This window comes from Anticarsia gemmatalis, chromosome 24 (assembly GCF_050436995.1).
Source record: "Anticarsia gemmatalis isolate Benzon Research Colony breed Stoneville strain chromosome 24, ilAntGemm2 primary, whole genome shotgun sequence".
In the NCBI taxonomy this organism is placed as follows: domain Eukaryota; kingdom Metazoa; phylum Arthropoda; class Insecta; order Lepidoptera; family Erebidae; genus Anticarsia; species Anticarsia gemmatalis.
In genome coordinates, this window is record NC_134768.1 from 8212096 (window position 1) to 8227436 (window position 15341).

General features: G+C 35.8%; 1 protein-coding gene across 2 annotated transcripts; it reads left to right on the plus strand.

Annotated features, from left to right (window-relative positions):
* Nucleotide 1: 1 nt before the first annotated feature.
* FipoQ (F-box/LRR-repeat protein FipoQ) lies at nt 2–14770 on the plus strand. 2 transcript variants are annotated; one of them, XM_076130491.1, is made up of 11 exons: nt 2–462; nt 7287–7455; nt 7683–7838; nt 8288–8437; nt 8927–9087; nt 9321–9426; nt 9720–9921; nt 12517–12684; nt 13405–13459; nt 13870–14018; nt 14579–14770. In XM_076130491.1, exons 1-11 carry the CDS (start codon nt 373–375, stop codon nt 14712–14714), a joined length of 1542 nt encoding a protein of 513 aa, XP_075986606.1. In that variant the 5' UTR covers nt 2–372; the 3' UTR covers nt 14715–14770. The 2 variants fall into 2 exon arrangements, with proteins under 2 accessions (XP_075986606.1, XP_075986605.1); XM_076130490.1 differs by lacking the exon at nt 2–462 and adding an exon at nt 6714–6951.
* Nucleotides 14771–15341: the final 571 nt, after the last annotated feature.

A 15341-nucleotide genomic window follows, 5' to 3' on the forward strand; every position in this document is an offset into this window, starting at 1 on the left:
AGTATCAAAGCAGTCGGGGCATGATGTTAGACGGACGTGTACATCTACCGTTGTTACTGTGACACGATTGCAATACGAGTCTTCTTGGCACCCGCACCGGCGGACTGCGCCCAGTTGAAGCAAAATGCCGTACTTATTTTGGCCTGCCAATTTAAATATCTGACAGCATATAGGTACATCTGTTACAATATAACTTTACAGAGCTAACACCGCAGTTCGCATTTGTATTCGGCGGTAAAGACAGGCGACATGACAACTTATGGAGATTTCGAAGTTTGAGTTTACGCGCCAATCGGATTTATGTGTGTTTTGAGTTTGTGATACGGACATTTTTTTTTAATTTTGTGGAGAGCAAGTTAATTATCATCAGCCATGGATTCGTGGGGGATATTGAATGTGGATAGCGCTGCTATGGCGATCAACAGGGATGACCTGGGATCCAGCTTTCGCCGGAAGCAGCTGGTAATTATTATTATTTATTAGAAAATTTAATAAATATAATTAGTAGGTATTACTGACAGAAAAGGTGGCATTCATTCATAAAAATGACTGTTTATATAAAAAAAAAACAATGATAATATCAGAGGGCATCGAAAACACTCAAAATAATAAGAAAAACGTACGAAAAGTTGATTTTATTTCATGAAAACGGGACTACAGAGTCTATAACGGGCCCAGACTATGAAAAATTCAAAAGAAAATGCGCCGCTATCTGAAAAATCTAATCAGTGGAGTATTAGTCACTGAATAATTAAGGTGTAGGTATTTATAGATACTGGTACAAGCTAACAGACATGATTCTGTTGAATGATATCAGATTATTTTACCCTTTAGTTTATAATAACATTTGTTTATATTTAAAGAGCTGTTGTATGTATGTTATTAATAAGTCCTCAGTAATAATTTTGACGATTATGACATCTAAAGCGGAACCGTACCAAAATGTTTATAGCATTGTTATGATTTTTGGCCTTTTATAATGTCTTATTCAGCTAGTAACTAGGATTTATGGGACTCAAAACTATAGGACATTCGCATAGGTACCCCAAAGTGTGGTACAGGTAATGCAGAAATACACTAATTTGAAAAATGAAGATCGACTAAAACTTGCATTTTGCAGCTTGTTCAGTAGAACACCATTATTAAATGCAATCCTTTTTAGTGTACTGGATATATCCTACTATACTTTTGCATCAAAATCTTGAATGAAATGCCCTCTGCGTACGATGATAACGCAAAAATACGTGTCTGGCAAACGATTACAGTTTTTTGTATCCCAATTTTAAAAACAAACAACTGTATTATGACTATCTTAATTTAATGGACCGTAAAGACTTTGTATTTAACTGAAAGCAGGCGGATTTCCTTGATATGACAAAATGTCATCAGCTTTTTAAAATTGTCTAAAACTTAAGCCATACCAAACACATGACTTTTCAAAAATATCAATAGGTAATGTTTGCTAAACATATTTCTGGATAAAATCACTATGTAGAACGATTTATGAGCGTACGTAATAACAATTTTGAGTTATATGCATCGTTTTGCCGCGCAAATGGGCTTTTAAATTACCATAGATTCAAAGATCTTCGTCTTAATACATAGTGTTTTATTATCTTTGACTTCCTGAAAGCATTACGGCCAGTATTATTTCTAAAAGCGCCAGTAATAACCATTAGCTGAGAACGATGGAAGGAGTTATATTAAAAACAGTAACACATTCTAAAAAAACAAATCATACCTTATTCTGCAATGAAAAATCCCAAATAGAAATAACTATAAGAAAGAGAGTATGCATAGATATGTTGCACTCTGTAGAAATTTTGCGAAAGGGTAGTTACGCGTCTTAACCATCAAAGATAGATTTATTCTGATTATTCTACAACCCATGTAATGGATGCGGTAGATCGGTAGAAGAAAGGGTCCTTCAACATACAAAGAGAAGATCACACCAACGAAATGTGGAATAACGATAGATTTATTCCTAAAGCAAATTAGTTACAATATTACAATTTACTTTAACAGGTCACTCCGCAGATTCCGGATCAATATTTAAATGGAACAAGTTGAAGGTGATTTTATGTTGAATGTTCATGAAATCATCGAATTCATACATTTGTGACCAAAACAATGTGTTATGACTTTAGTCTTAGTGATAGTATTTTGTGATTGTGTATCGTTATATGTTGTTTTCATAAATTAGGAGTTTTGGTAGGTAAGGTCATGCCGTTCATAACCATCTAGCCAGACTTTTCAACACCAAACCATTGAGTTACCGTAATAAATTGTCGTGTATTGTCACGTTATCTTAGGTATTGACGGTTTTCCAAATTTCATACGTTGAGAGGTTACGACAACTAATGTATGGAAAATTTATTGCAATTGAAACTGTTCAAATGACTACTCATATCCATTAAGTTATCTGACGATTGACAAATCAGGCTCGTGCGCTTTAAACTAGCCCAGAAGACATCCAAATTATTATAGGCATTCTAGATCTATTCTCACCCGAAATAGCCAATACTTGTCATAAACAAGCCATCAGACATCAAAGGAACATCTATTGTCTGTCCAATCCATTGTTGATAAACACATCAGTAAACTTAGAAATCAGGAACGCAAGGCTTCCGTGTTTGTTTCCATAATATTTGACATTTACAACTAATGACAGTTTTGCTTATAGCCGTTAACGGAATTAGTTTGAATTTGTATTCAGATTTTACGACATATCTGTATAGAATTAAAACCATTTATTTTTGTAACACATAAAAATACTCAACTTGGTAACTTGTCAGTACATTGATATGTAACAAAGGGCTACTAGCTACAGTTCAGTGCTGGACACAGCACTTTTCAGCTGCCCTTGACAATATCTTTTAATATTGCACGCGACAAAAAAAAAGGTTGAATTAAAGATTTAGCGCATTGACCAGAATTGAAGTCTAAGAAAGCTAATAAAGTATCGTAACTTTTAATTTTCAATCGCATTTAATACTCGTTGCATCATAATATTAAAATGTTTTTCTTTTCCAACTATTTAAATATTGCAAGATTATAAAACATAATTATTGTATCCAAATCATCGATTTTAATCGAAGCACATTTCCTTTAGTTGTCTTGTCGAGAGGATTCTCATTTGGGATTTTGCGAGTTGACTATTTAAGGATAGGTTAGACCAAACTTGAAATAAAGGTACATAATTATTGTAAAGCGTATGTAATACAACTCATGACCACACAGTCTCGTGACGACATGTTAACGATCAGCATCTATTTGCAACATTTAATGATGACTTCTAACTTCCGTCTGTTTTTACTGATATCGACGGGAAATATTAATGGTGCCCTGAGTTCATTGCCAGTTATTTCGACTCTACTCTATGTATCAAAACTATGACAAGATCATGATATGTATACATGTATGTCTTAAATAACTAATTAGACTGTGTTTCTGGGTTGTAGTGCAAGCGACAACTTATCTAGAGGTCTTCCGACTCGGGTTCTATTCCCAGATAAGCCAAAGTACGAAAAGGATTTTCAAATTTGTACTAAATTGTTCTGGATAGTAGCAGCTCCGGGCTGCTACCTACTATCATGATAATGTGCTTGGTTTATAGCAATGTGTCCGTCCTTTATAACATAGGACTAATACAATCATATACCTCTGCTTACACTGTTGGGTATAACAGGCGTTATATTATGTAGGTACATACGTAAATATGATAAGACCTAGACGACCTTTTCATGTGCCTTTTCATTTCGTTTACAAATCTGAAGCTGAGATATAACTTCAGAAGCGCATTTCAAACGCATTTGTATTACTAATCGAGTGTTTAGTTTCAAGAAGGAAAGACCTGTCAGAACTGAAGACCTAGGCCAAGTCAGTTGACACCTAGTCAAGCTAAAAATATAATTGACAATGATACGGGCGATTTATTAGTGCCAAGCTCATACTTTGACGTGCACCGATCATCAGTCGTCGACTAACAGCAAAACTCATTGCAACTAATTAAAATTTCAATCAATTTTCTCAATCGATGGGTAAATATATGAGTAAGGTAAAAAAAATATTGTGCTAGTGTTGTGCCTGTTAAATGTTGTAGCCGCATCATAGACTAGACTAGTCTAGATACCACCAACTATGAAGTATTTCGTAAGTTTTTTTTTATTGTCATAGATTAAGTTGACGTACAACTTAATTCATGGTTCATTAATTTTAAAATAGAATCCGAATATTTTTTTAATGGTGGATGTGCATGCGTCATCTGTATTTTCGTCCGTAAGTGGTTTTAAATGAGACTGACATTCAGAGAATAAGATGATTTATTTCCAAATGGATTCAGAGAAGCATTATGAATGTGCAATAGATTATATTTTGGCGCCACTTCCATTACACCTTTGGCATTAAACGTCATTCTGAATCAAATTGCTACGATATTCGGACTTATATCTGCTGCACTTGTTTAAGACTTAAGATGCTTATTATAGTGAAAGTCAAGTGAAAATTTCTATTAAACCACTGTTTTGCTAGAGTCTGATAACCAAAAAAGACATTGATTGGTTTCACATCCATGAACAAGAAAGGAGTAAATACAGAAAATCGGGCTGATAAAGATGAGAGGGAGAAGAAAATATGTTGTGCTGATCATGGGATCAGCACAACATATTTTCTTCTCCAAGCTACATGGGTAGCTTAGGGTTAAGATTAAGGACATATTTGGAGTCTCGATGACACAGGTCTCCTGTCTGATCTCAGTACACTACGTGCCATCATACTTAAATGTTAAATTACTTGCTTTTTAAATGTCGCCGTCTTAAGACTGCAGCAGCTATGTATCATCCCAAAATTGTATTGAACAATCTGTAAGGATGCCAGTTATCTTATTATCCTAAGAACCTGGTCTAATAGTAGGTAGACATATTGGTTGGCGATTTTTAAGCATTAAAATGTTGACAGTCAGGTTATATGGGCTAATGAAAAAATGTGCTACGAACTCTTATTTAATAATAAACCAAATTAATAAAAAAAAATCTGTACTGCAGTGTTGAAAGCGTAAAGTCATAGAAAATAAGTAGCGATGGCTGTGATCAAAGGCGAAAGTCAATTCGTTTTAATCGAAAGTCAGTTCTATGCCAACAGTTAAAATAATGGGACATCTTTGCGTGTCTAGAACTGAATCTACTTCTCCACTAGCTGTTATGACGTATTATAACATGAACCAAATGTCTACAAACTGGATTATTTGTGGTTATTAGTCATTCATTAGGAACGCCGAAAGTATGAGTTATGTTTCTAAATAATATACTCGCATGTGACGCATGAAAAATTTGAAATAAACTCAAAATAAATTAGCATGACGACGAATTAAAACTTTTTACGCAACAAAAGTTTATCTCTGCCTAAAATGTCTGGACGCATTCCTTTTACAATAAATACTTCTTCAAAGACAATACGACTATTAGTTTTAAAGATAGAATGGCTCAGTGGAATCAACTTATAAATCCTAGACGAATATTTAGTTCACATCTGTTTCGTTCCATCAAGATTGCATGAGCTTATTAGTCGGCCTTTTAATTAGAGCATTTTCTATTATTCTAAATTATGAAACCCGTCACGGGCCGCGACATGACATTTCACCTCAGGAATCTATGGAATTCAGCCGCCATTGCGACTTTGCCGCCAAATATTTTGAATAATATAAACAACTGGAGTTAAAATACAGATGCTTGTTTGACTTCGGCATGTATTTATATTTTTAAATAGCTATATTTTCATGAATGAAGCAGTGAACGCCGAGATGGAGCAAATTTTGGAACAAATGTAAACACGCGTAAGTAATGATCTATGAAATGAATGAAATATAATTTTCGCGGGAAGAGACGAACAATAGAGTAAGACGGAAATAATTCGAGAGAGAGGAGTGAGTCATTCGTCCAGGAAATACCTCTCGACTTGCCAAGTTATGCCGGAGCAGCAGACAACACAGTTAAACACTTTATAAACTCGTATTTACAGACAATGTTATCAAGGACACTGTATTAATGGCTGATCGACACGAATTAAAACAAATAAATTGATGATAATAAAATTAACAATGTGGTTTACTTACATCTTTCGAGTATTCTTCGTAATCAAACAAAATAAAGCGCTCTTGTTTCAGTTAATGTTAATCAGGTACCAGCAGTTTTGTAATTATAATTTGTACCTTAAAATTAAACGATATCTAAGTACCATTTTGATTATAAAAATAAAGAATGGAAATGTAGCTACCTACCCGCTTTCAGAGTATTAATTTATTGTACGTATGACGCAAAACCATTTCAACCGGTACACTCCACGTGCCGTTTCTAATCTACAAATTAATCAAAGCTTATGTTTACAAAATAATTCTATAAAACCTTAAAATATTATAATATAATGCGAGGAATTTATTAATCCACGCACACCGCAGCAAACTTTTTTATTACAGATAAAAAATGTATATCGGTTCGGAATGCCTAGATCAAACTTTCAAATTTCCCGCTTCCCAAAATTTTATAGAACCGTAAAAAATATCAAAAGTAGCTATCATTAATTTAAAATATTATATCAAGAGTAACAGCTGTAGATATTTTTCCAGTGATTGCGTGTTATTTTATTTTAAAGAGTAAATAATCAACAGATTACGAAATATTTTACATGCGTACTTTCGCCCAATCCCGGATGGTTCCAAAATTAACCCGAGCGTTCCATTTATCCGCTCGACACGAACTTTACGTGCGTATGAAGTAAAACTGGAAAGTGTGCTTCATAAATTTATATTTTTTAATGTATTTTTCGTGATTTATTTAGTGTGTAGTATAAAAATTCGTTATGGATATACCTACTGATGTGTGGGGGCAGCTTGCGTTGGAGGCCAGTCAAGTGTACTTGACGGAGACCGGCCAAATCAGGAGCCCATTCGCTAACACGGTAATGTTATGTGTAAATCATCGTGTTATTGTTTAGATTGCATAAATAAACAAGTTCTAGCGATCACCTTTCGTAAACTACTCAAAAATCAAGTCAATTTTTACGTGGCCGGCGCATGAGCCTCTGTCAAAAAAACGATAAACACCTTTGAGACAAAAATAGCAAAACATGTATTCATATATCAAAAGGCGTTACAGTAGATAAACATTCGATATAAGCATGACTAAATGTGATTTATATTAAGAAGTGTAGTTTAATGGTGCCAATATATGTCTTTAATTAATGAATTAAGCGATTGATAAATTGTGTGCTAAGGCGTTTCCTGTTTGTTTCAGACTATAGAAAAATTACCCGACAAGGTGTTATTGAACATATTTTCATATTTAACACATCGGGAAATATGTCGCATGGCCACAGTTTGCAAGAGATGGCGTATGGTGGCCTACGACACACGTCTATGGACGCATGTCAGTCTTCGGCCGGAGATATCGGGGTTACATGTTGGTAGGTACAACACCAAAATAGATCAATCAAGTTTCAAGGGTGCGATTAAAAATAGAACTGCATTCCTTTTTTTCTACTAAAACGGAATTGATTTTGCTGTCGGGTAACACTGGCAGTTTAATCTGTGGTTAACCGGTAACAAAGTTCTTACTGTTGTCAAAAGATGGCGTTAGCTGTAGAAATGTATTTTTGGGTTTATTTTTATGAATGTTTTTTGTAATTTTCAGGGTCCCTGGAGTCTCTTCTGGCGTTAATATCAATAAGGTTCGGCCCCTCGCTGCGGTATATCGAGCTACCTATAGAGTTAATCACACACACCGTACTGCACGAACTGGCGGCTAAATGTCCCAATTTAACGCATATGCTACTCGATTTTAGTACTGGTAAGTTAGAAATTAAATTATATCTAACAGCGATTGTTTTTTTGCTGTGCATTATAAAAGTATTCACTAGCGAATATTAATGTTTTAATGTAGTCCTAGTTACCATACCATGCCATGTAGTAGTCGCAGGTTCGATTCTATTTCGCACACCATCACTTAATTGATAAGATTTATAAAACGAGTGTCTATTGATAGCACAGGCGCCCCTATGTTTCTCTCTTATAAAATTGTCTCCCGCTATAAAAAGTTTATCACCGAAGGACACATTTCCAACGCCATCTTTTTAAAAAAGTCGGTCCCGGTTGTTGTCAATTAAGCTAACAGCCGTTAAGCCACGTTAAAGGCTTTTGGGTGGCCTGAATAACTTTGACACTAGTTTGACCACTAACCATACGATAAGAAGAAGACTACGTATGTCAAGAACGCATCTAATAACTCATATATTTCAGCTATGCAGTTGCACGACTTCTCGGAGATGCAGGCGTTCCCTACGAAGCTGCGCTACCTGTGCATCTGCCTGTCCGAGGTCATCTTCATGGAGGGCTTCATGAGGAAGATATACAACTTTATTAATGGACTCGAGATATTACACCTTATTGGTGAGTACAACTTTAATGATCATAGCTTGATATAACACATTGTTGGTAGTGTATCCAACTGCTGGTTCGGGTTCGATTCACGAGACGGGAAACGTGTAATTGATATTTTCAAATGTTATTAGAATATATCTCAAAAGTAGTCCGGAGTTTTGTAACGTACGTTCCTTATTCCATGGGACTAAAATTGTTAATGGCGAAACGAGGGTTTATTTCATACGCTTCTATCTACACCTTCGGGTATAACAGGCGCTATATTACGTATTAGCTTTTACCCGTGACTTAGTCTGCATGGTTTGTGACTTAGGACAGAATTTTCATAACTACTTTCAGCCCCTTAGGGGTAGAATTAATCAAAATCCTGTCTTAGTGGATGCCTACGTAATAACATCAACCTGCATTCCAAATTTCAGCCCGATCCGTCCAGTGGTCAGTCAGTCAGTCAGTCACCTTTGAGTGATATATTTAGAAGTATGTTCTCCTATTCTGCAGGTACGTACGAGAAGGTGGAGGAGGAGGAGGAGGAGATCTACGAGGTGATCAACGTGCACAAGCTGAAGTCGGCCACGCCCAACCTGCGCGTCATCAACCTCTACGGCATCAACTTCGTGGACGACTCGCACATCGATGCCTTCAGCTCTAACTGTATACAGGTACATGACTATTTACTATAACTGCTTATGAGCTTGCAACTGCTGAGTAAAGGTCTCGGATTCTATTCCACAGAGGAGAGAAATTCTTTGAGCGCCTTCATTTCATTCACCATTATTTTTACGTTTCACAAAACTATCGTGCTGGATACTGGATGCTAAGTTATGGAACAATTTAGGACTGATGTATCGAAAATGTTTTTTAAATAGTTGATTGTTTACCTCAATGTTTTCAGTTGGAGTGCCTGGCGGTAAACTTCTGCAACAAAGTGACAGGCTCCACTATGAAGACCTTGTTCCAAAGATCCAGGAGACTCACCTGTTTGCTTATGAATGGATGCAGTACGTACCAAATATTTATCAACCCTTGTCTCTGTTGAAGTAGAAGCTAGAAAATAATCGTGACATTGCTCTTCTTCTTTTTAGCAGCATAATCCTGTATCTGCAACGCAAGATAACACGTAAAATTAATAGTAAATAATAGGTACTATGTTTTGCTTCTTTAATCGACTTAATATTACCAAAATAAAAAAGTACGAAACTGAAGAATATACTTTTTAAGATTAGGTTTTAAAAATGCTTTTGCACCGTAGTTTGGAGTGTGGATTTCGTATTCTTTTATTTTAATTCCACAGGTCTTCAATCAGAGCACGTGATGCAGGTGGAATGGGAGAAGTCGTCCATCCAGGAGTTGGACGTGACGGCCACGGACCTGTCCACCGAGTGTCTCATAGATATGCTCACCAGGATCCAGAACCTGAGGTTCTTGAGCGCTGGACAGATTAATGGCTTCAATGACTCTGTGCTCAAGGCCTGGATGGAAGCTGGTACTGCTAGGTATGTTCTGATGAATATTTGTTAGTACTCGCATTTTGTAGATTTTTTAGGTCCAGCATTTTGAATTTTGACTTTAAGGCCTAATTCTTCTCTTTTTTTCAATATGTATGTATGTAGCTAGGACTGGTACAGTTATTGGCTTGAATATTTTAGGTATTTTTAAAGTTATTCCGTTAGCTTTTTGCTGGTAAAAATAAGTTTAAGCTCTGGTTATTCTTTGTTTATCAAAGATGATGTGTGAAGAAAATTTAGCCAAAATTTACAAACGTAAAATGAACGACTGTATAGTCCATACAGTACCCAACTAGCACACAAGCGCTATAACAAGCTGCACAATGGCCGGTTAAAGGATTTTTATAACGCCTTAGGCTCCTTAGTAAGAAGTATAGTGGTTCTATAAGCGGCTACAGATCTCTTGTAGCGTCAAATAGGCCCATACTGTCCAGCTTATAGCTCGACATTGGATCTACAGTAGTCGTAAATAGTAATTATAATAGTACGTAGTATAGTAGTAATACAGGAGCGCTAAAATAAGATGAAGGTGGTATAATCGCGCTACAAGAGCTTTTTCGCAGCTTCGTGGCGCTTACCAGCTGTTGTACAGAGGTGGTTAGCGCCACGAGCGTTCGAAAAAGCTCTTGTAGCGCGATTATACCACCTTTACCTTATTGTAGCGCTACTGTGTAACGGTTATAAATGCTAACGCTCTAAATTAGTAATATGGTGGGTTTATTATGGTGTAAACTAAATATATTGTATTAAAATGAATCATCAGTGACAAATGAGGAGACATTTTATTTTTACGGATTGGATTATTAAAATAACAAGTAGTCTATCGCTTTTATTTCTTTGTGTACGTGATATGAAAGTGCGAGTTCCAGTTTGCTGTCAATATATATGTATATTATCGTCAATATTTTCATGCGCCCTCAAAATATTCAGTTTTAAATGCAAAAATTATATAGATATGTGGATTTGGAAATTGTATTTTGAACATAAATAAGACTTTGAGGGTTACAGATAGTTTAATTAGGGTTATAGGTAATAAAAAATGATTTTAATTATGTTAACGTTACCAGGCTATAGATTTATATGATCTTCAAAAGATCGTAATAACCTCAAAAAATATGTTTACCAAATGCTGTAATGGCGTCTCGATCAAGCACCTCTCAGAGTTGGTTACATCTGCTCTAGCGGCTTAAGCTGTACAAAGGCTCTAGTGTTTGCTGTTGTAGACCTCAAGGTTCTGCAGTTGTGGCATAGGAGTGCTTCAATATAATTGTTTTGGTCGCACACCAGCATTTTACTCGTACTTTTAGGGATCAGTCGTTGAATATTAAAATAGTTTGAAAATCTTTTTTATTTTTATTTATTTTATTTATTTTATTTATTTTATTTATTTTATTTATTTTATTTATTTTATTTATTTTATTTATTTTATTTATTTTATTTATTTTATTTATTTTATTTATTTTATTTATTTTATTTATTTTATTTATTTTATTTATTTTATTTATTTTATTTATTTTATTTATTTTATTTATTTTATTTATTTTATTTATTTTATTTATTTTATTTATTTTATTTATTTTATTTATTTTATTTATTTTATTTATTTTATTTATTTTATTTATTTTATTTATTTTATTTATTTTATTTATTTTATTTATTTTATTTATTTTATTTATTTCATTTTATTTATTCTTTAAAAACAGTTGACAGACTGAACCACCACTATGCACCTATGTAAATATATTATGATAATAATTTTAAGCTTTAGTATAAAGGTATATTACTCGGTTATAGCGCTTTAGGTGCTTAACATAATTCTGTAATCCCCATGGCTGTAAAAATGTTTCGAATGATACCTTATACATCTATTTGCCGTACAGAAGCCACATAAATATCTGATATAACGCTCAAGGCGCTATTAAAGACCTACGCAACTCTTTTATAGATGAGTAATACACTAGCCCTAAAAAAATCTGTTATAGAACCTAAGGCATTACAAAAAGCTTATTTACGCTCTTGAGCGCTATAAGCGCAACGCATAACTCCGTTTAAACGCCTTTATCTCCTAAAGTCCCCTTATACAGTTAACGGTGTTATAGAAGATTCCATTAACTCAGTTATACTTCCCTAGGCTGTCTAGCGATGCAATTACATGCTCATATATCACTATAAGTCATTAGTTTCCTACTAAACGGCTACTGTCCCGCCTAGCTGTTAAAGGGTTTTTTAAATAGCTAGTATACAACTTATAGAGAATTGTACAGCATTTGAACGACTCTTATGCAACTATCAGGCTGTATAACGACTGTATAAGCAGCTTGTGTGCTAGTTGGGTAGGTATTAGTAATCAGAACAAATAGGTACTTATGTATTGACTCGCGGACGCACATCCTTACCTATGTTAATCTAGAGCTTTATTAAGTTAACAGTTACATTATACAACTGCCCTCTAATTTGAAACGAAGGCAATACAGCAGAATAAGTCACTCCAAAGTCCAAATTAGGGACCCATCCGGCTACGAATTACAAATCACTTGTCTTAAAAATGAGTATTTTACTCACAATGTTGAACTTGGTCGCCAGGAACCTGGTAGGTCTGGACGTGGACTCGTCGGACAACCTGTCGGACGAGGCGCTGCACCGCTTCCTGTCGCGCCACGGCGCCGCGCTGCACGGCGTCGTGCTCAGCGGCATGCCGCACATCACCGACCAGCTGTGGCAGAGCGTGCTGCACCTGCTTGTCAATGCCAAGTATGTACTCACCATCATCAGTTGTATGTTTGGAGTCGGCTTCCAGTCTCACCGGATGCAGTTGAATACCAGTATTTTACATGGAGCGACTGCTTATCTGACCTCCACAACCCAGTTACCTGGGTTATAACACTCCGTAAGGCTGGTTGTCAGACTTTCAAGCTTCTGACTACTGGTAACGACCGACTGTCAATGATCTTTGTAAATTACAGTGGTGACCCATATTTAACCTGCATTCCGAAATACGGAAGAACTCGGTATGTGTAATATGGTCTCCCAACCACAAACAACGCTCCACCGCTTGTCAAGGTTGGATACCTTGACAAGCGTAGTTTAACACGAGAGATCGATCCGCGCTGCTTTTGTTACTTGTAGCCACGACGAGCTCCTCTCAATACTTACTACTTAGTTTCTATTAGTATTATCAAACACCGGTAAAGAATCATTATAAAGTAAGTACTTTAATAAGTGCCTATTCTTAATCTCACGTTCATATTGTCAAACTATCGTCATTGTGTCAGTTTCCAAACAGTTTATTGTATTTAGCACTTGCTCTTTTGAAACATTCACACCATGATTTAGCGGAAAGATTAACACCTAGTTGTTAATTTAGAGTAGGACGTAGGTACTGTGCAATGTGCAGCGGTCAGGGAACTTTATAAGTACATGTTTTACTAAAGTTTTGTTTAAATGGTATTATTTGTTTCTTTTTTATTACAGGATCCTGATCATGGGAACACAAGAGCGTCTGGGAGTCAACATTCACGTTGATCAGGTAAATCAAATCATTTATTTATTAAGTTTTATAAACACAAAAGATCTTATATTACTAAGTAGTGACTGTGATAAACTTATATTGTTATTTACGGATTTTCTTATAAAGACTTTACGCGACTGCCGTGTTAAGGTCTTGGGTTCGAATCCAAGGCCCAACACAAAAGTTATTTCTAAGGTTTTAGAGAGGTAGTTGAGATCGTGGACTTTCATGCTTCGGTCCTGCGCCTGACCTCTCACTGGTACTGCCTATTACCCTTCCTACCGGAATATGAGCGTATACCTGTGCATATTCCACGATTGGTTAATTTGAATAAAACTGGCCACAACTATATTTTTTGCAATAAAACTGGCCGCCATATCGCCTTAAGAGAATATTATCTACTAAAATATATTTATTGTAATTTCCAGCTGATGGACGGCATAGCGAACAGTTGTCCGAACTTAGAGCGTCTGGAGCTGCGCTGGGACCCGGAGAACCTTCGCTTCAGTGACAAGAGTCAGAAGGCCATCGACATTCTGCGCGTCAAGTGTCTCAAACTTAAGTGCTTAGTGCTTAGGTAAGGGTTTACACATACTGATCTTATTTAACTGTTATTTACAATCACACTGTCATTTTATAATACCTTTATGTAGTCCGTTTGAAAAGCAGCCTTACAAAGTTACAAATAAGCTACCTAGGTACCAAGTAATTATTAAAAGTTTTTCGAAATTCAATTACTTAAATAGGTAGGTACCTAATTTATTGAAACATGTTTGAAGAGGTCGTTGGTTTTGTTTTAAATTATATTCTCTGCATAATTTTTGTTGTGTTTGATCTCAGATTAGGACTGCTTTAAGTATTTCATCTATAGATCTTGAGTAGAATAGTAGGTAATTTGCCTAGTACTTTCCAAGGGCCCATTTATTCAAAGTTCTGTGACAAAAAAAAACAATTATGAGAACAGAGTACCACGTACTTTTTGAAGACTTCCTACATTGAAATACAAAAGGCAGCATCCAAATTGGCTTGATTGGGACCTAATTAAGCTATCAAATAACATCCTACATTTTCGCCACATAGTTTTCAAAATTATGGTGAATTTCATCTTCTAATTCAGTTTATTTTACGTACTTTCAGTGACGGTCGCTACTACGAGATCGTGAAGGCGAACTTCGAGCGCGCGGACCGCACCACCGTGGTCCGTACATCCACCAACTGCCGCGTGTCCAACTACTACCTACTGTCCAACTATAAAGACCTTATATTTAACTAATACGTGTGAATCTGTTTATTTGTTATCGTTTGCTAATAAATTATGGGTTAAATGTTGAGGTGGAGTTTTATTTTAGTCCTTTCTGCCTTTAAGCGAAAGTTTGTCAAGATGGTTTTATGTTTGTCTATATTTTTTATCTTTAACACAAACCTATACTTACTTAATTCATAGATTCAAACTAGATAGTGTATTGTTTAGATGATTGAAATCTTTCTACGCCCATGCAGTATTTCATATTTATTTATTCAATAAGTCGAACTTGATTTATTTTATTCGTGAAATTTCAATGCAACAAAAGGTTGCTTGCGAATTGTTAACGCTGTCGAAAGCCCAGCGGGTCTCTCTCCCAAACACCCTTGCCTTCCAATAATTGTTTCAATACAACAGGCCTTAGCCCCCGTTGGTCGCAGTGTTGCCAGTTCTTTAGTGCTAAAGACCCTCAAAGTCTCAGTCACCCGACGATGCCCGCGAAGTGCATGTTGTTGAAGCGCGTATAGACAGACGAACCTTCGACGCGCTATGCTCTCCAGCCAGTCTGCCTTACACTAGTGGTGATTGAGAACAGATTGGTACATTGCCTGTGATACTGGTCACGACCCACGAGTCGGTTGATGAGAATATTCGAGA